Below are 19406 nucleotides of genomic sequence, written 5' to 3'. Positions count from 1 at the left end.
TGCTGGGTGCGTGCGAGTGCGTGTAGGGCGTGTGCTGCTCGGTGCGGTGCGAGTGCAAGTGCAAGTGCGAGGCGATAGTCGTCGTCGCGATGCCACCCGCGGTCAGAGCTATTGACTCATCTGCCATGACGCTGTGGACGCTGTGGACCGGTCCACATACCGGCGGACTAGCAGCCCGGTACCTCCCGACCTTCCGCTCTCTTCGTCCACGAAAGCGACTCCAGCACAACCAACCTCTTCACCGACGATGTCTTCCGCTAGCTGGCGTCAATTCTTCACGTACGTGTGCTCGATCTTCTCGTATCATCATAACGGTCTCGTTTGTCTTTGCCATTCCTTGGTTTCTTTCCAGCACGCTGCGGTACTTGGTTGATTCGTTTCGCTGACACGAGATGTGCAGGTACAACAAGTACACCCAGATCTCCGCGCGCGCCGTGCGCCAGTCGCTGAAGGAGTCTGAGCGTCTCAATGCTGAGAAGCGTGGTCTCACAGTTCTGCGCTACCAGAAATGGGAGAACGGCCAGGGAGGCGAGCAGGTACGCGTTTGATCACTCTCCGTCTCTCGTCTTTCTGCTGTTCTATCTTGGCCTCTTTCCGGGCCTGTTGACGATACCAACTCTGTTTCCACCCCCTTCCTCTGTCCATTCCATACATGAGGTGTTGACGTGCCGACTTTATCCAGGTCTTCTTGAACCCTCCAGAGGACACGAAACCCGCAAAGTCAGCAGCAGTCTGAGTTGACCGGATCAGGAGGCCTGACTCGAGTAGGGAGGGCACAGCCCGCCGCGATGAGGAGTTCAGGGTGAACCAGGCATTCGCCCACACCAGCGCCGCGGTGATATGCCAACTCAGAGATACTTGCAGCAAAATCCAATCCTGTTCTGTTCTTTTGCGTTTGATCGCACGCTCAGAGTCGCGTCCGAGTATCCGGCTTCAGGCCTTCAGGTAGAAGTTCGAGACTTCGCTACAAACATACGTCCCGGCGCCGCTCCTGTGATGGCGGTCGTCTTCTGGCGTGCATCGTCGTCAGCAGGGGTAATTGCACTGTTGTCTGAGATTTTCATATGCGACATGGACGACGGCCATCACAGGTTTCGTGGAGTGTGTCGGGGCTGTGGTCTGTGCGACGACACATGTCGGGAACGTTCATGCCGATCCCGTGCGCCCTCAGTTGCCTGGTCACTGCGCTACGTCCGCTGAAATGCAGAAGTCCCTCTGGTGCAACGTTGTGTGCTATTTTTCCCATGTATGATGTGACTGGGAAGGAGTGGACACGGCGACCGCAACAGTCGACCCAACGGCATATAAAAGGGTCTATTCGCTTCCCCGTTCTCGCCACGATCCGCCCGCATGCCCGCTGCGCAGAAGGAACGAGGCAGACACGCCCCCTCGAGAGAAACGAGTTCCGACCCGTCGCTTCGCGACTCTTGCACAGTGCTTAATAGTATTTCTTGGGGTTAGGGTTGAATCTGAGTTTTGTAGTTTAGTTTTAAATGACTATGAGGATTGAAATATTCCGTGTTAGTTGCAAACTATGCATTGATTATAGGCTACCTACAGTCTGAGTGTGGTCTGTATGTAGTCTGTGTGTAATCTATTGTTGGCTATATACTTGTGACTTGATTACCTATTACATGTGCTCTCATTTTATATGCTTTTATTGTATATGCTCTTATTGTGTGTGCTTCTGTCATATGTGCTCTCATTGTGTGTGCTTGAATTAGGTGTGCTCCTATTGGGTACGCTACTATTGTATATGCTTCTATTGGATGTGCTCTTGTTGAATGTGCTCTCATTGAGTGTGCTCTCATTAGGTATGCTCTTGTTGAGTGTGCTCTTATTGGGTATGCTCTTATTGGGTATGCTCTTATTAGGTATGCTCTTATTGGATGTGCTTGTGTTGTATGTGGTGTGCTTTTGTTAGATATGCTCTAGTTAGATGTGCTTCCATCATGTGTGCTCCCATTGTATGTACTCCCATCATATGTGTTCCTATCAGATATGCTCTAGTTAGGTGTGCTCCTATTATATGTGCTCCTATTACATATAGTATGCTCCCATTATGTGTGCTTCCATTGTGTATGCTCCTATTGTGTATATTCCCATCACATGTGCTTCTGTTAGATGTGCTTTGGTTGGGTGTGCTTTTATTATGTGTGGTAGGCTCCTATTAAATGTGCTCTAGTTGTGTGTGCTTTGATTATATATGCCCTTATTGCATAGGCTCCTATTGCTTGTACTCTTTGTTGTATGTGCTCCCATTGCATATGCTCCCATTGTATGTCCTTCTATTGTGTATGCTTCTATTGTGTATGCTCCCATACTCCTATCATGTGTGCTCTTATTGTATGTGCTCTTGTTGTATGTGCTCTTTTTGTGTGTGCTCCCATTACATATGAGCCCATTGTGTATACTCTCATTATGTGTGCTTCCATTGTATATGCTCCCATTGTGTGTGTTCCTATTGTATGTGCTCCTATTAGTTTCATTGCACTTCTCTTATAGGTTATTGGACATTTTTAATCTAATCTGAGTAATGTTCCTGGAGTTTTCCACCAATGTAAAAGACATATACACAGAATGCATAGATTTAGCAGGTATTGAGTTGGGAATATAAGGTACATTGATGGTTAGAGTCAGAATATATTGCCTTGTGCTCTATGGATTTTGTCATATTTTGTCAGGTTCCCTTTTTGGATTTTTGGTGCAGAAAATGCTTTAATCAGGAGAAGAGAAAATAATAATTTGGCCAATAAAGTAATTGTTTTAGCCTCGCGCTTCGCGCTCGCCGCGGCTATCGCCGCAGTTTGTCAGGTTTGGCCCCTCGCGCTTCGCGCTCGGGTGCTCACGTGGTTTTCACGTGTTGCCACGCGAGATACTGCCCTTCCACTCTCTTTAGACTAGCTTCTCACCCGTCGCGTTGCGACGGCGCAACCATGCTTAATCCGAGTTTTTGTTGCAGTGCTTAGTCTTAATCTATGTTTGTGTTATAGTGCTTAGTTTATGGTTGGGTTTTAGTTAAGCAGCCAAGTTAGAGTAGCAGTTTTATTTCAAGCATACATATAAAAAGTTAGAGTGGGGATTGAGAGTCAAAGTGTAAGAAGTTTCTATATAAGTTTTATACTACAGTCCTTGTTCAAGTCCTATTATAATTGTTAGCCATGTCACAATGATTATAATCTATGACATACTATTGATTATCTAAAATGCCTTGCAATACCTCAGGGTACACTATATTGGTGGTTTTGGTCCCTTGTGAGTCTGGTGGGAATAACACCTTGATTCTATCTCCTGATGTGCAGCGTGACAGTGCAACATAAAGCTGGCCATGGGAAAATACAGGCCGCTCCAAATCTAATCCAACAAACTTGACAGACTGTCCTTGTGACTTGTTGATGGTCATAGCAAAGGCAACATGGACAGGGAATTGTCTGCGCTTCAAAGGAATAGGACAGGCTTCTCCAGATGGCTCCAGGGTTAATCTAGGGATAAACACAATTCTTCCAGCATGTGCTCCACCTAAGATGCGGCATTTTAAGACACGTGTCCTTGCCTCAAGTAAGATGAGTCGAGTGCCATTGCATAGGCCATGAGAGGGATCAATGTTGCGCAAAAGAATGAGAGGACAACCTCTTTTGACATGGAGGTGAGCAAGAGGAAGGCCAGAGATATTGATAGAGTTCAAAAACTCTATAGGATAACCCTCTATGTCCTTGACAGAGTCAATGCTGGTCAGGAGCTTGTCTTCTCCAGGAAACTTGGCCAGAATCTCCTTGTTGATCTCAGCAACAGTGTCATTGCGCCCAGAAAGAATCATACGGTCAAGGAAGAAGTGGTCTGGTTTGGGGTGCTGATCAGAGATGTCAGGATAGATAAAGTCAACCAAGGATTCCTTAGTGTTGTTATCAAGATGCATGTTGGGAGGAAGTTCAATAGACTTGTCTTCACCAAGGTTATGGCCAGAACCAACATTGAGGAGCCATTGAGCAAAGGCATTGCTTTCAGGAGTCTGGTCTAGACGCATGTTCTGTTTGAGAGTAAGAAGTTGGATGTGATTCCAGAGTGAGGACTTGCGCAAAGATGCAGCCACAATCTGCTCTCTGCTTCCTTTGGGAACCACAGGCAAGGTCTGACGAAAGTCTCCAACAAACAGCACAGTAACACCACCAAAAGGAGCAGGGTTGCCCATAAGATCCTGAAGAGTGCGATCAACAGCTTCAATTCCATAGCGATGCTGCATTGGTGCCTCATCCCAAATGACCACCCCAGTCTGATGAATAAGACCATCAAAGTCAGAGTTTTTCTCCCAAGAGCAAGAGGAGCGCTCATTGAGACCCTCAATGGGGATTTTGAAGCGAGAGTGAGCAGTGCGACCACCATCCAGAAGCAAGGAGGCAATGCCAGAAGAAGCAACACAAAGAGCAGCCTTGCCTTGAGAGCGGACAGAGGCAGCAATGGTGTTGCAAACATAGGTCTTTCCACCACCTCCAGCACTGTGCAGAAAGAAGACTTGGCCTTGGTTGGACTGGACTGACTGCATAACAGCATCATAGGCATTCCTCTGCTCAGCATTGAAGGTCAATAGATTAGTCTCCACCTGAAATGCAAGGTCAGCTCAAGGTCAACTTTGAAGGATGCATGGTAACTGACCTGTTCCCAAAGAGCCACATAATCATGGTTGAGCTCATCCTGAAGAAGCACATTTGTAGCTTGGTTCCAATCTTGCAGAGGCAAAGGCATAGGAGGATAGTCAATGAGGCGCTTTCCCATTCCAGTAAGGACTTTGTCCAGCAGATAGAGGCCATAATCAAAGACATCCTCTTGAGTAGGATCAGGAAAGCCCATGGCAGTAAGACGCACATGCAGATCATCACAGATTTTGTCCTTGTAGCGATTCCAAAGAATAAGAGGTTGTGAAGGAATGCAGAAGCGAAGGATGGTGGCAAAGAGGGATCTAAGTTGAGTTCCAGTCTGCATATCTGCTGCTTCAGCCAAGGCCATATCCCACTCTCCATCATCCTCCAAAAGGCCACGTGCAAAACAGGCATCACGATAGGTAGGATATTCAATGCCTTCATAAGTGCGAATGTCTTTCCAGTCCTTGGCACCTTTAACAATGGTGAGCAATGTTCTGAGGTAAAAGCGTTCGCCTGCAGAGGGATGGACAAATAACACTCTGCCAATAGTAGAACCCTGCTGACGTGGAGTCCATATTTTCTTTGACTGGTTCCAGACATAGTGAAGAGGAAAGTCCTGGTAGGTATGAGCATGAGCAGCAGGAAACTTTTGGTTGGCAATAAACCATTCAGTCAACTCGGTTTTCTGGGACCTGTCTCTGTTTAAGACTTCTTCAGGATTATCATCAGCATCAAAGTAGACCTGCTGTTCATTAGGGAGATGGACAGGAAGACGATAGACTGTGGGGGATTCCAGATGCCTTGGGAATTCAAAGATGTTCCAGCAAGCCTCTACAGGTCCAATATAGCGAGCATCCACATAGTCCTTAATCTCATCAATGTCTCCAATCTGAAGTGTAGCACGATCAGGACCTTTGTAGATATACTTGTGGATATATTTGACAGCCTTGATGGATGCACAGACCTCCACATTGATATGGCAGTTGTATTTGGCAAGAAGATAGGGATTATAAGGAACAACATCACGATTGTCAAACTGCATAGTATGCCGAGTGAAGGTGCGCCCATTGTTTGGCCTAGCATATGTAGGATAGCCATCCTCACCATAGAGGGTCTGCTCAGTAAAGTCCTTCCGATAGCGCTTGCTACAGAGCTTGACTTTTGTGCCCCCAATATCTTTTTCTTCCATGCAACGTGCTTGAGGAAACTCAGGGCCACAGCGTCCATGGAGCATGTATCTTGTGACAGACTCATAAAGCATAGGATGGATAGCAGGATCTGGAAGCTGGGCAGAGACAATCCTATCCACATCTTCAGCACTTTGAATTTTGTCCTGTGCATCAAGGAAAAGAAGAAGATGCATATGAGGAAGACCACGCTTTTGAAACTCAATGGTATAAACCATCCCTGCCACCTTGCCAAACAGGCCCTCCTTGATATCCTTTATAAGAGCCTTCATCTTCAAGGCAAACACACGTGCAACCAAGTCTGGATGATCAGAAGGCTGCTGAGTTGAACCATCATCATATTTTAAGAGCTCTTCAGTGATCTCTGGCCAGTTAGGGTTTGCAGTCATGGTGATAAAGATGTCAGGCTTATGGCAGTGGCGAGTGATAGCCATAGAATCTTGGAAAAGCTGATACATATAACGTGGACTGCCTGCATGAGTAGAGGGAAGCACAATACGTTTTCCCCGCTGGCCTAGGTCTACCTCAGCTTCTGCATGGATAGCATCAAACAATGACTGGTACTTTTCAGCTCTAATCTCCTTCTGATGATTCCTGATCCAGAAAAGGTTGCTAGACTCAATAGATGCCCAAGCATCAACCACATATTGCTGAAATAGCTTGCCAGCTCTAAAGATGGTTTCAGGATCAAGCAGACGGCGCATAAGACGATAGGCATAATAGCAGCGCTGAGACACCTTGGATGAGAGCATTTGGCCATTAGGTCCAGGATGAGCAGGAATATTGGGATGAAAGCCTTGTTCGCCATGTGGAAATAATGTCACATAATGCAAGGGACTGTAGTGAGGGTGAAGATGGCTGAAATGCTTTAGACCTCCATGGTTATAGCGGACAACAATATCTCTGTGCAAGTCCACTTCCTCATCTCCACTTCCAGGAATGATGGCAGCAACTTCATCTGCGGTAGGCTCATTATAGCGGCGATGATCAGTATTGGGCAAGACAGCAATACGGGCTGCAAGCTTGTCTCGTTCTCCAGGATTCTTGTCTGCCATGATTTGATAGGCATGGCGGTACAGGGGAACATAAGGATTGTGCTCATGAAACATATCCTGCAAGTTATTCATGATCTCAGACTTCAAGTTGGGATTGGCATTGTTGCGCTCATTGAGTGCAGCCTGAGGATCAATAACATAGAGCTGAGCATAGGAAGGTCTAAGATGGTTGGGTGGTAGCAGGGTACCCATCTGATGATAAAGTTCTCCATGGATTTTAAATGCATATGGCCCAGAAGTAGTGGTAACATGATCTGATAGCTTGGCAGCAATAGAAGTAAATGCAAATGCACTATTGTATTGCCTGATATTTAGCCTGAATGATTTGGCATTCTCAGTGTCTCCACAGAGAAGATTACGCAGTGTTTGAGGAGGGTCCAATAACACAGGCAGCCTAATTTGGCCTTGTAAACAGCACATGCCAAAGCGGATATGATTGCGAGTAGAGGATGATAGCTTTTCAGAGGAAAAGTGAAGGGCTTTGCAATGGGAACATTCAACATCCATATGGCCAACACTATAGCGTGCGTCAGGCTCTTGATAAGGACGACGACCAAGAGGTAGCTGTTGCATCACTTGATTTTGAGCCAAAGCATGGTGGTTTTGCTGGATGGCTAGATTGGCATAATGCTCCTGCTCTTCTAGATGGACTTGTATTTGATTTTGAAGGTGCTGCTGCTGCTGTAGATCATCAAGATGTTGTTGCTGAACAAATGCCTGCTCATGGATTCCTTCCTCCTGTCTTTGCAATTCATGCTGCTGATGTCTTTGCTGAGGCTGCAAAAGCTGCTGACGGACCTCTTCAAGACGCTGCTCATGAAGGAATGCTCTATGCTGATCAAATGCCTGTTGCTCTTGCTGATATTGCAAAGCCTGTACATCTGACTGAGGTGGCAATGGAGGCTATGGTCGATAAGAGGAAGAAGCTGGATTATGAGGGAGAACATCTGATTCAGGCCTTGTATTCTCACTACGACGCCGTCTACGCTCTGCATGGCTTTGTTCAAAGTTATTCATCATGCGGCGCTCATAGTCAGGATGGCTAGCTGCTGCAAGACGTGAGCGAGCCTGTCTATCATGATTCCCAATCAAGTGTCGTGGAAGATTAGGATAGGCAGAAACATTCACAGGCCAATAATGAGGTGGTGGTGCAGGCATTGGAGGAGGAGCATAGATAGGATACTGTCCAGGAATTTGGTAAGCTGTAGCACCTTGATAGACAGAGTGTTGGAACATGGGAGCAGGATAAAAGTGGGGAGGAACATATTGAGCAGGATAATATGATGGAGCAGAGGGAGCAGCAACTGCAGAATAGTATGACTGGACAGGAGGAGCAAGTGTGGCAGGCTGGTGAAGCTGAATGGGTGGTGCAAGAGAAATAGGAGGCTGAGCAGGATTAGAAGTGACAGGATGGGAAGGTCTAGAGAGATCCTCAAAGACAGGCTGACGAATAGAGCCTCGTAATGCAGAACGCTCGCGCCGAAGAGTAGGAGAAGTCATCTGAAGCCTTTCAGCACGCTCTTGCTCCCGCACAGTCTGGCGCTCATGCTCAGGAGTCCTAGGAGGAGTTCTTATAAACCCTAAAATTAATAAACAAATTTTGTGTGATTTAACAAAAACTGCATACCTTGTCATAGTCACATCCCCATGGGCAGCCTCTTCAATAGCCTCTTGGTTTTCAACATGTCTATAGTTTCTTCTTTTTAGCCAATGACCATAAAAAGATTAAATAAAACCACATACCCATTGAGATTCTCAGGTGGAGGAGTCATATACAGATCATCCTCATCTTCACTATTATTGGCATTCTCACTATAGCAAATATGAGTACACACAACCAATAAGCAAAAAGTAAGTCACATACTTATGTACAGTCTCAGGTGGGGGTGTCATATAGAGATCATCCTCATCATCATCTCTAAAGGGAATTTTAGCACTAAAACAGTATCCAAGCAAGCCAAAGATACTCACAAAGGTGCCAATGCAGGCATCCAGACTTCCACCACACCCTCGTTAGGAGGCCTACAAAAAGAGTTGAGCACAATAGACATGATGCAAGCAACACAGACTTACAAAGGTGGAACACTCATTGTGAAAAGCTAAATAAAAAAAACACCTGCAAACAAAACCAAGAGCCAAGAGTGGTTGCCAAGCTAAGCACTCGCTGAATGCCCCCTCACAGTTCACCTGAAGAAATTGCCGCAAGACAGTGCCAGGGGAAGAGGATTCCCAATGCTCTTTGACAACTCAATGTCACTCGTTGTCTGCAAAGCAGGTCGTTGTGACTGTGAGATTGTGGTAAAAGGTACCTGAGCAACTGAAACACCGCAGGATGAGAGAGGTCCAGGCAGCTATGAAAAGACTGCTTTTGGCTACAGCAAACTAAGGCCGTGCTGGTAGACTTCACACCCTGTAGGCTCTTTCTAAGCAGAATCCGTGCTCAGAGACACCCAGTAGAGCAGAGTAGAGTTTGAGAGAAAAGCCAGTGAGGAATAAAGCAGAGGAGAGCACAGATGAGGGTCCAGGACAGAGATGATGGTGGTTGGCGGCAGAGATCCAATGTCGCAAGCCTCGCGCGGAAGCGCTGACTCATCGAATTTCAAACTCCGACACGCTCCGTTTCGCGTCCCGAAGCCTATGGGACAGTGGTCTCGCGTGGTTTCTTACGTGGCCCACGCGAGCATAAGCGAGGAGCACGCGAGCATAGCCGTCGCTTAAGCGCCACAATTTTCCAGTGTCGCCCTCTATTTATGGACTAGCTTCTCACCCGTCGCGTTGCGACGGCGCAACCATGCTTAATCTGAGTTTTTGTTACAGTGCTTGGTCTGATGTGTCTGTAAAGTCTAGTGTTCACAAAGTCCAGTGCCTATAAAGTCTAGTGCCTGTAAAGTACAGTGCCCGTGCTTAATCTGAGTTTTTGTTGTAGTGCTTGGTCTCATGTGCCTGTAGAGTGCACGGACTATAAAGTCTAGTGCCCGTAAAGTTCAGTGCCCATAAATTCTAGTGCCCGTAAAGTCCAGTGCTTATAAAGTCCAGTGTCCACAAAGTCCAGTGCCTATAAAGTCCAGTGCCTATAAAGTCCAGTGCCTGTAAAGTCTAGTGCTTGTAAAGTCCAGTGCCCATAAAGTCTTGTGCCCCAATATCCCTATATGGCTCTTTTATGATATCCTATAATGTCCTTCCTATAAGATTCCCATATAAAGCTTCTTATAAGGTCCCATCCATTAGATTCCCCTATGAGATTCTGCCCTATGAGGCTCCCCCGTGAGGTTTTCTGTGAGGTGCTGGGATGTTATTTCAAGCTCCAATGGCTGCTGAGGCATAGCCCACTCCAGTTGCTAGGATTGCTAGGAGCACCAAGACATGGCTCACTCTGCTTACTGAAAGTCCTGTGCCCCAATATCCCTATATGGCTCTTTTATGATATCCTATAATGTCCTTCCTATAAGATTCCCATATAAAGCTTCTTATAAGGTCCCATCCATTAGATTCCCCTATGAGATTCTGCCCTATGAGGCTCCCCCATCAGAGTCCCACCTATGAGGCTCCCCCGTGAGGTTTTCTATGAGGTGCTAGGATGCCATTTCAAGCTCCAATGGCTGCAGAGGCATAGCCCACTCTAGTTGCTAGGGTTTTTTATGTGGCCTACATAAGTATAAGCAAGGACATATGACTTGAGCTATTAGCCCAGTGCCACCATTTCTTATTGTCCCCTTTTATTTATTATTTATTTACATATAAAAAATACCCGCAAACAAAACCAAGAGCTCAGAGTGGTTGCCAAGCTAAGCACTTGGTGAATGCCCCCTTGCCTGAAGAAATCACTGCAAGACAGTGCCAGGGGAAGAGAATTCCCTATGGTTAGGTCAGCTCCGGGCACGCGCGCGCTGACCAACTCCGTTTCAGGCTCCGACATGCTCCGTTTCGCATCCCGAAGCCTATGGGACAGTGGTCTCGCGTGGTTTCTTACGTGGCCCACGCGAGCATAAGCGAGGAGCACGCGAGCATAGCCGTCGCTTAAGCGCCACAATTTTGCAGTGTCGCCCTCTATTTACTAGCTTCTCACCCGTCGCGTTGCGACGGCACAACCATGCTTAATCTGAGTTTTTGTTACAGTGCTTGGTCTCATGTGCCTGTAAAGTCTAGTCTCTGTAAAGTCCAGTGCTCGTAAAGTCCAGTGCTTGTAAAGCCCAGTGCCTGTAAATTTTAGTGCCTATAAAGTCCAGTGCCCATAAATTATTTTGCCCTAATATAGCTCTCTGATCATATTCTATAAGGTCCTGCCCATAATATTCTCTATATAAGACTCTCTTGTCAAGTATTATTTAGTTCCTCTATAAGGTCATACCTATAAGGCTTTCCCATAAAGTGCTGCGATACTATTTCAAGCTCCAACAGCTGCCAAGATATGGCCCATATAAGGTTCTCCTATATAGGTTCCTTTATTATATTCCCCTGTTAGGTTTCTCCATTATGCTTACCTATTATGTTCCTCTGTCAGGTTCCTCTATAAGATCTTGCCAGTGAGGCTCTCTTGTGAAGCTCCTCTATAAGGTGCTAGAATATCACTTTTAGTGCCCATAAAGTCTAGTTCCCATGATATTCTATAATGTCCTGCCTATAAGATTCCCCTATAAGGCCCCTCTATGAGATTTTGCAAGATGACATTCAAAAGATTCCCCTATAAGGTTCCTCTGCCAGATCCTGCCTATATGGCTTCCCTATTAGGCTCCCTTTTCATATTCCATAAAAGGTTCTGCCCATAAGGCTCCCCTATGAGATTCTGCCCTATGAGGCTCCCCCGTGAGGTTCCCTGTGGGGTGCCAGAATGCCATTTTGAGCCCCGATGGCTGCCGAGGCACGGCCTGCTCCAGTTGTTGGCATTGCCGGGCAGACCGGGATGCCGTGTGGAACCCCGACAGCTGCCGAGACACGGCCCGCTCTAGTTGCGGAGGTTGCCGGGCGGCTGAAAGGACAGCTCGCTCCGCTCGCCAAATTTGTCATGGCGCTCGCTTCGCTCGCGTGGTTTCTTACGTGGCCCACGCGAGCATAAGCGACAACACGCGACATTAGCCGGCGGAGTTTTGCCACAATTCTTCACTGTCGCCCTCTATATAGGGACTAGCTTCTCACCCGTCGCGTTGCGACGGCGCAACCATGCTTAATCCGAGTTTTTGTTGCAGTGCTTAGTCTGAGGTTATGTGACAGTGCTTAATCTATGTTTGTGTTATAGTGCTTAGTTTGTGGTTGGGTTTTAGTCAAGCAGCCAAGTTAGAGTAGCAGTTTTATTTCAAGCATACATATAAAAAGTTAGAGTGGGGATTGAGAGTCAAAGTATAAGAAGTTTCTATATAAGTTTTATACTACAGTCCTTGTTCAAGTCCTATTATAATTGTTAGCCATGTCACAATGATTATGATCCAAGACATACTATTGATTATCCAAAATGCCTTGCAATACCTCAGGGTACACTATATTGGTGGTTTTGGTCCCTTGTGAGTCTGGTGGGAATAACACCTTGATTCTATCTCCTGATGTGCAGCGTGACAGTGCAACATAAAGCTGGCCATGGGAAAATACAGGCCGCTCCAAATCTAATCCAACAAACTTGACAGACTGTCCTTGTGACTTGTTGATGGTCATAGCAAAGGCAACATGGACAGGGAATTGTCTGCGCTTCAAAGGAATAGGGCAGGCTTCTCCAGATGGCTCTAGGGTTAATCTAGGGATAAACACAATCCTTCCAGCATGTGCTCCACCCAAGATGCGGCATTTTAAGACACGTGTCCTTGCCTCAAGTAAGATGAGTCGAGTGCCATTGCATAGGCCATGAGAGGGATCAATGTTGCGCAAAAGAATGAGAGGACAACCTCTTTTGACATGGAGGTGAGCAAGAGGAAGGCCAGAGATATTGATAGAGTTCAAAAACTCTATAGGATAACCCTCTATGTCCTTGACAGAGTCAATGCTGGTTAGGAGCTTGTCTTCTCCAGGAAACTTGGCCAGAATCTCCTTGTTGATCTCAGCAACAGTGTCATTGCGCCCAGAAAGAATCATACGGTCAAGGAAGAAGTGGTCTGGTTTGGGGTGCTGATCAGAGATATCAGGATAGATAAAGTCAATCAAGGACTGCTTAGTGTTGTTATCAAGATGCATGTTGGGAGGAAGTTCAATAGACTTGTCTTCACCAAGGTTATGGCCAGAACCAACATTGAGGAGCCATTGAGCAAAGGCATTGCTCTCAGGAGTCTGGTCTAGGCGCATGTTTTGTTTAAGAGTGAGAAGTTGGATGTGATTCCAGAGTGAGGACTTGCGCAAAGATGCAGCCACAATCTGCTCTCTGCTTCCTTTGGGAACCACAGGCAAGGTCTGACGAAAGTCTCCAACAAACAACACAGTAACACCACCAAAAGGAGCAGGGTTGTCCATGAGATCCTGAAGAGTGCGATCAACGGCTTCAATTCCATAGCGATGCTGCATTGGTGCCTCATCCCAAATGACCACCCCAGTCTGATGAATAAGACCATCAAAGTCAGAGTTTTTCTCCCAAGAGCAAGAGGAGCGCTCATTGAGACCCTCAATGGGGATTTTGAAGCGAGAGTGAGCAGTGCGACCACCATCCAGAAGCAAGGAGGCAATGCCAGAAGAAGCAACACAAAGAGCAGCCTTGCCTTGAGAGCGGACAGAGGCAGCAATGGTGTTGCAAACATAGGTCTTTCCACCACCTCCAGCACTGTGCAGAAAGAAGACTTGGCCTTGGTTGGACTGGACTGACTGCATGACAGCATCATAGGCATTCCTCTGCTCAGCATTGAAGGTCAATAGATTAGTCTCCACCTGAAGTGCAAGGTCAGCTCAAGGTCAACTTTGAAGGATGCATGGTAACTGACCTGTTCCCAAAGAGCCACATAATCATGGTTGAGCTCATCCTGAAGAAGCACATTTGCAGCTTGGTTCCAATCTTGCAGAGGCAAAGGCATAGGAGGATAGTCAATGAGGCGCTTTCCCATTCCAGTAAGGACTTTGTCCAGCAGATAGAGGCCATAATCAAAGACATCCTCTTGAGTAGGATCAGGAAAGCCCATGGCAGTAAGACGCACATGCAGATCATCACAGATTTTGTCCTTGTAGCGGTTCCAAAGAATAAGAGGTTGTGAAGGAATGCAGAAGCAAAGGATGGTGGCAAAGAGGGATCTAAGTTGAGATCCAGTCTGCATGTCTGCTGCTTCAGCCAAGGCCATATCCCACTCTCCATCATCCTCCAAAAGGCCACGTGCAAAGCAGGCCTCACGAAAGGTTGGATACTCAATGCCTTGATAAGTGCGAATGTCTTTCCAGTCCTTGGCACCCTTAACAATAGTAAGCAAGGTCCTGAGGTAAAAGCGCTCTCCTGCTGAGGGATGAACATAGTACATTCTGCCAATAGTTGAGTGTTGAATACGTGGTGTCCATGCTCTATTCTTTTGATTCCAGACATAGAAGGGAGGAAAGTCTTGATAAGTGTAAGCATGGGCAGCAGGATACTTTTGGTTGGCAATGAACCATTCAGTCAACTCTGTCTTTTGGGACTTGTTACTATTGAGAAGTTCTTCAGGATTGTCATCAGAATCAAAATAGACCTGCTGCTGATTAGGAAGATGAACAGGAAGACGATAGACTGAAGGAAACTCCAGATGCCTTGGGAATTCAAAGATGTTCCAGCAAGCCTCCATAGGTCCAATATAGCGAGCATCCACATAGTCCTTAATCTCATCAATATCTCCAATTTCAATAGTGGCACGATCAGGACCTTTGTAGATATACTTGTGAATGTATTTGATGGCCTTGATAGAAGCGCAGACCTCTACATTGATGTGGCAGTTATATTTGGCAAGAAGATAGGGATTATGAGGAACAACATCGCGATTGTCAAACTGCATAGCGCCTCGAGTGAAAGTGCGCCCATTGTTTGGTCTAGCATATGTAGGATAGCCATCTTCACCATAAAGGGTGTGCTCATTGAAGTCCTTGCGATAATGCTTGCTACAGACCTTGACCTTTGTGCCACCAATATTCTTTTCCTCCATGCAACGTGCTTGAGGGAATTCAGGGCCACAACGTCCATGAAGCATGTATTTGGTGACAGACTCATATAGCATAGGATGGGTGGCAGGATCTGGGAGCTGGGCAGAGACAATTCGATCCACATCTTCAGCACTCTGAATTTTGTGTTCTTGCTTCAAGAAAAGGAGAAGGTGCATGTGAGGAAGCCCACGCTTTTGAAACTCAATGGTATATACCATGCCAGCAACCCCTCCAAACAGGCCCTCCTTGATCTCCTTGAGCAAAGCCTTCATCTTTTGTGCAAAGACACGTGCCACCAAATCAGGACGATCAGAAGGATTCTGAGTTGTACCATCATCATATTTCAAGAGCTCTTTTTGAATCTCTGGCCAATTAGGATTTGCAGTCATGGTAAGGAAGATGTCTGGCTTATGACAATGGCGAGTGATAGCCATAGAGTCTTGGAAAAGCTGATACATATAACGTGGACTGCCTGCATGAGTGGAGGGAAGAACTATGCGCCTTCCTTGTTGGCCTAGGTTGATACCTGCTTCTGCATGAATGGCATCAAACAATGACTGGTACTTGTCTGCCCTAATCTCCTTCTGATGGTTCCTGATCCAGAAAAGGTTGCTAGACTCAATAGATGCCCAAGCATCAACCACATATTGCTGAAATAGCTTGCCAGCTCTGAAGATAGTTTCAGGTTCAAGCAAACGGCGCATAAGACGATATGCATAATAACAGCGCTGAGACACCTTGGATGAGAGCATTTGGCCATTAGGTCCAGGATGAGCAGGAATATTGGGATGAAAGCCTTGTTCGCCATGTGGAAACAATGTCACATAATGTAGGGGACTGTAGTGAGGGTGAAGATGGCTAAAGTGCTTTAGACCTCCATGGTTATAGCGGACAACAATATCTCTGTGCAAATCCACTTCCTCATCTCCATTCCCAGGTATAATAGCAGCAACCTCATCAACAGTAGGCTCATTATAGCGACGATGATCGGCATTAGGCAAGACTGTGATGCGAGCTGAAATCTTGTCATTCTCTCCAGGGTTCTTTTCTGCCAGGATTTGATAGGCATGACGATACAAAGGAACATAAGGATTGTGTGTATGAAACATATCCTGCAAGTCATTCATGATTTCAGATCTCAAGTTGGCATTATTGTTGTTGCGCTCATTAAGTGCAGCCTGAGGATCAATAACATAAAGCTGAGCATAGGAGGGTTTGATGTTGTTAGGTGGTAGCAAGCTTCCCATCTTATGAGACAGTTCCCCATGAATTTTAAATGAATAAGGCCCAGAGGTAGAGGTAACATGATCTGATAGCTTGGCAGCAATAGAAGTGAATGCAAATGCACTGTTGTACTGCCTGATATGATCTCTAAAAAATTTTGGAACTGAACCACCTTCCCAAAGCAGTCGGCGCAAGGTTGGGGGAGGTTGTAAAAATGCAGGCAATCTGATCTGACCCTGTAAGCAGCACATGCCAAAGCGAGGGTGGATACGACTGGAGTTGGTAAGACGTTCAGAAGAGAAATGGAGTGCAAGATAGTGAGCACATTCTATATTCATAAGACCAAGGCTGTGACGTGCAATAGGCTCTTGATATGGACGGCGACCTAGAGGCAGATTTTGGAGAGCCTGATGAGCCACTACAGCTTGATTATTTTGTTGGATAGCAAGGTTATGCTGATGTGCCTGCTCTTCAAGGTCTAGATGATGTGCCTGCTCTGCAAGATCAAGCTGATGATGAAGGTGCTGCTGCTGCTGAATATCTTGCTGATGTCGCTGGTCAAGAATTGCATAATGATTATTCTCTTCCTGTTGTCTTATAGAAGATGTAGGATGAGGAGGGTTATTGGGTTCAGGCCTTGTGCTTTCTCTACGACGACGTCTACGTTCTGCATGAGTCCTTTCAAAATTCTCCATCATACGATGCTCATAATCAGGATGGCTAGCTGCTGCAAGACGTGTGCGAGCCTGTCTATCATGATTCCCAATCAAGTGTCGTGGAAGATTAGGATAGGCAGAAACATTCACAGGCCAATAATGAGGTGGTGGTGCAGGCATTGGAGGAGGAGCATAGATAGGATACTGTCCAGGAATTTGGTAAGCCGTAGCACCATGATAGCCAGAGTGTTGGAACATGGGAGCAGGATAAAAATGGGGAGGAACATATTGAGCAGGATAATATGATGGAGCAGAGGGAGCAGCAACTGCAGAATAGTATGACTGGACAGGAGGAGCAAGTGTGGCAGGCTGGTGAAGCTGAATGGGTGGTGCAAGAGAAATAGGAGGCTGAGCAGGATTAGAAGTGACAGGATGGGAAGGTCTAGAGAGATCCTCAAAGACAGGCTGACGAATAGAGCCTCGTAATGCAGAACGCTCGCGCCGAAGAGTAGGAGAAGTCATCTGAAGCCTTTCAGCACGCTCTTGCTCCCGCACAGTCTGGCGCTCATGCTCAGGAGTCCTAGGAGGAGTTCTTATAAACCCTAAAATTAATAAACAAATTTTGTGTGATTTAACAAAAACTGCATACCTTGTCATAGTCACATCCCCATGGGCAGCCTCTTCAATAGCCTCTTGGTTTTCAACATGTCTATAGTTTCTTCTTTTTAGCCAATGACCATAAAAAGATTAAATAAAACCACATACCCATTGAGATTCTCAGGTGGAGGAGTCATATACAGATCATCCTCATCTTCACTATTATTGGCATTCTCACTATAGCAAATATGAGTACACACAACCAATAAGCAAAAAGTAAGTCACATACTTATGTACAGTCTCAGGTGGGGGTGTCATATAGAGATCATCCTCATCATCATCTCTAAAGGGAATTTTAGCACTGAAACAGTATCCAAGCAAGCCAAAAATACTCACAAAGGTGCCAATGCAGGCATCCAGACTTCCACCACACCCTCATTAGGAGGCCTAAAAAAAGAATTGAGCACAATGGACATGATGCAAGCAACACAGACTTACAAAGGTGGAACACTCATTGTGAAAAGCTAAATAAAAAAAAACACCTGAAAACAAAACCAAGAGCCAAGAGTGGTTGCCAAGCTAAGCACTCGCTGAATGCCCCCTCACAGTTCACCTGAAGAAATTGCCGCAAGACAGTGCCAGGGGAAGAGAATTCCCAATGCTCTTTGACAACTCAATGTCACTCGTTGTCTGCAAAGCAGGTCGTTGTGACTGTGAGATTGTGGTAAAAGGTACCTGAGCAACTGAAACACCGCAGGATGAGAGAGGTCCAGGCAGCTATGAAAAGACTGCTTTTGGCTACAGCAAACTAAGGCCGTGCTGGTAGACTTCACACCCTGTAGGCTTTTTCTAAGCAGAATCCGTGCTCAAAGACACCCAGTAGAGCAGAGTAGAGTTTGAGAGAAAAGCCAGTGAGGAATAAAGCAGAGGAGAGCACAGATGAGGGTCTGGGACAGAGATGATGATGGTTGATGGCAGAGATCAGGTATCGCAAGGCTCGCAGCAGCCCCAGGCACGCGCGCGCTGACCAACTCCGTTTCAAGCTCCGACACGCTCCGTTTCGCGTCCCGAAGCCTATGGGACAGTGGTCTCGCGTGGTTTGTCGCGTGGGATTAGCCGACGGCTAGTTGCCACCGGACCCCTACTGTCGCCCTCTATATAGAGACTAGCTTCTCACCCGTCGCGTTGCGACGGCGCAACCATGCTTAATCTGAGTTTTTGTTACAGTGCTTGGTCTGATGTGTCTGTAAAGTCTAGTGTTCACAAAGTCCAGTGCCTATAAAGTCTAGTGCCTGTAAAGTACAGTGCCCGTGCTTAATCTGAGTTTTTGTTGTAGTGCTTGGTCTCATGTGCCTGTAGAGTGCACGGACTATAAAGTCTAGTGCCCGTAAAGTTCAGTGCCCATAAATTCTAGTGCCCGTAAAGTCCAGTGCTTATAAAGTCCAGTGTCCACAAAGTCCAGTGCCTATAAAGTCCAGTGCCTATAAAGTCCAGTGCCTGTAAAGTCTAGTGCTTGTAAAGTCCAGTGCCCATAAAGTCTTGTGCCCCAATATCCCTATATGGCTCTTTTATGATATCCTATAATGTCCTTCCTATAAGATTCCCATATAAAGCTTCTTATAAGGTCCCATCCATTAGATTCCCCTATGAGATTCTGCCCTATGAGGCTCCCCCGTGAGGTTTTCTGTGAGGTGCTGGGATGTTATTTCAAGCTCCAATGGCTGCTGAGGCATAGCCCACTCCAGTTGCTAGGATTGCTAGGAGCACCAAGACATGGCTCACTCTGCTTACTGAAAGTCCTGTGCCCCAATATCCCTATATGGCTCTTTTATGATATCCTATAATGTCCTTCCTATAAGATTCCCATATAAAGCTTCTTATAAGGTCCCATCCATTAGATTCCCCTATGAGATTCTGCCCTATGAGGCTCCCCCATCAGAGTCCCACCTATGAGGCTCCCCCGTGAGGTTTTCTATGAGGTGCTAG

General features: G+C 46.4%; 4 protein-coding genes across 4 annotated transcripts; 1 reads left to right on the top strand and 3 right to left on the bottom strand.

Annotated features, from left to right (window-relative positions):
* Positions 1 to 247: 247 nt before the first annotated feature.
* Positions 248 to 736, top strand: HETIRDRAFT_167473 (mitochondrial ATP synthase, epsilon chain; the record flags this gene model as incomplete). The annotated part of the gene is made up of 3 exons (XM_009544775.1): positions 248 to 279; positions 401 to 536; positions 683 to 736. 3 exons carry the CDS (start codon positions 248 to 250, stop codon positions 734 to 736), a joined length of 222 nt encoding a protein of 73 aa, XP_009543070.1.
* Positions 737 to 6460: 5724 nt separating this feature from the next.
* Positions 6461 to 8969, bottom strand: HETIRDRAFT_425208 (uncharacterized protein; the record flags this gene model as incomplete). The annotated part of the gene is made up of 8 exons (XM_009544774.1): positions 6461 to 6493; positions 6562 to 7760; positions 7851 to 8437; positions 8507 to 8566; positions 8623 to 8691; positions 8744 to 8815; positions 8851 to 8901; positions 8953 to 8969. 8 exons carry the CDS (start codon positions 8967 to 8969, stop codon positions 6461 to 6463), a joined length of 2088 nt encoding a protein of 695 aa, XP_009543069.1.
* Positions 8970 to 15140: 6171 nt separating this feature from the next.
* Positions 15141 to 16862, bottom strand: HETIRDRAFT_311325 (uncharacterized protein; the record flags this gene model as incomplete). Its single annotated transcript, XM_009544773.1, has 1 exon — positions 15141 to 16862. A coding segment is annotated over one exon (1722 nt), but the record flags the coding sequence as incomplete, so codon positions are not given.
* Positions 16863 to 16919: 57 nt separating this feature from the next.
* On the bottom strand, positions 16920 to 17896 carry HETIRDRAFT_310171 (uncharacterized protein; the record flags this gene model as incomplete). Its single annotated transcript, XM_009544772.1, has 5 exons — positions 16920 to 17415; positions 17473 to 17532; positions 17589 to 17657; positions 17710 to 17763; positions 17817 to 17896. Coding segments are annotated over 5 exons (759 nt in total), but the record flags the coding sequence as incomplete, so codon positions are not given.
* Between the last annotated feature and the right edge of the window lie 1510 nt (positions 17897 to 19406).

The sequence above is a fragment of the Heterobasidion irregulare genome, assembly GCF_000320585.1.
Source record: "Heterobasidion irregulare TC 32-1 unplaced genomic scaffold scaffold_02, whole genome shotgun sequence".
Lineage (NCBI taxonomy): Eukaryota > Fungi > Basidiomycota > Agaricomycetes > Russulales > Bondarzewiaceae > Heterobasidion > Heterobasidion irregulare.
The sequence above is the reverse complement of the archived record's forward strand: the minus strand, read 5'-3'. Positions and strand labels throughout refer to the sequence as shown.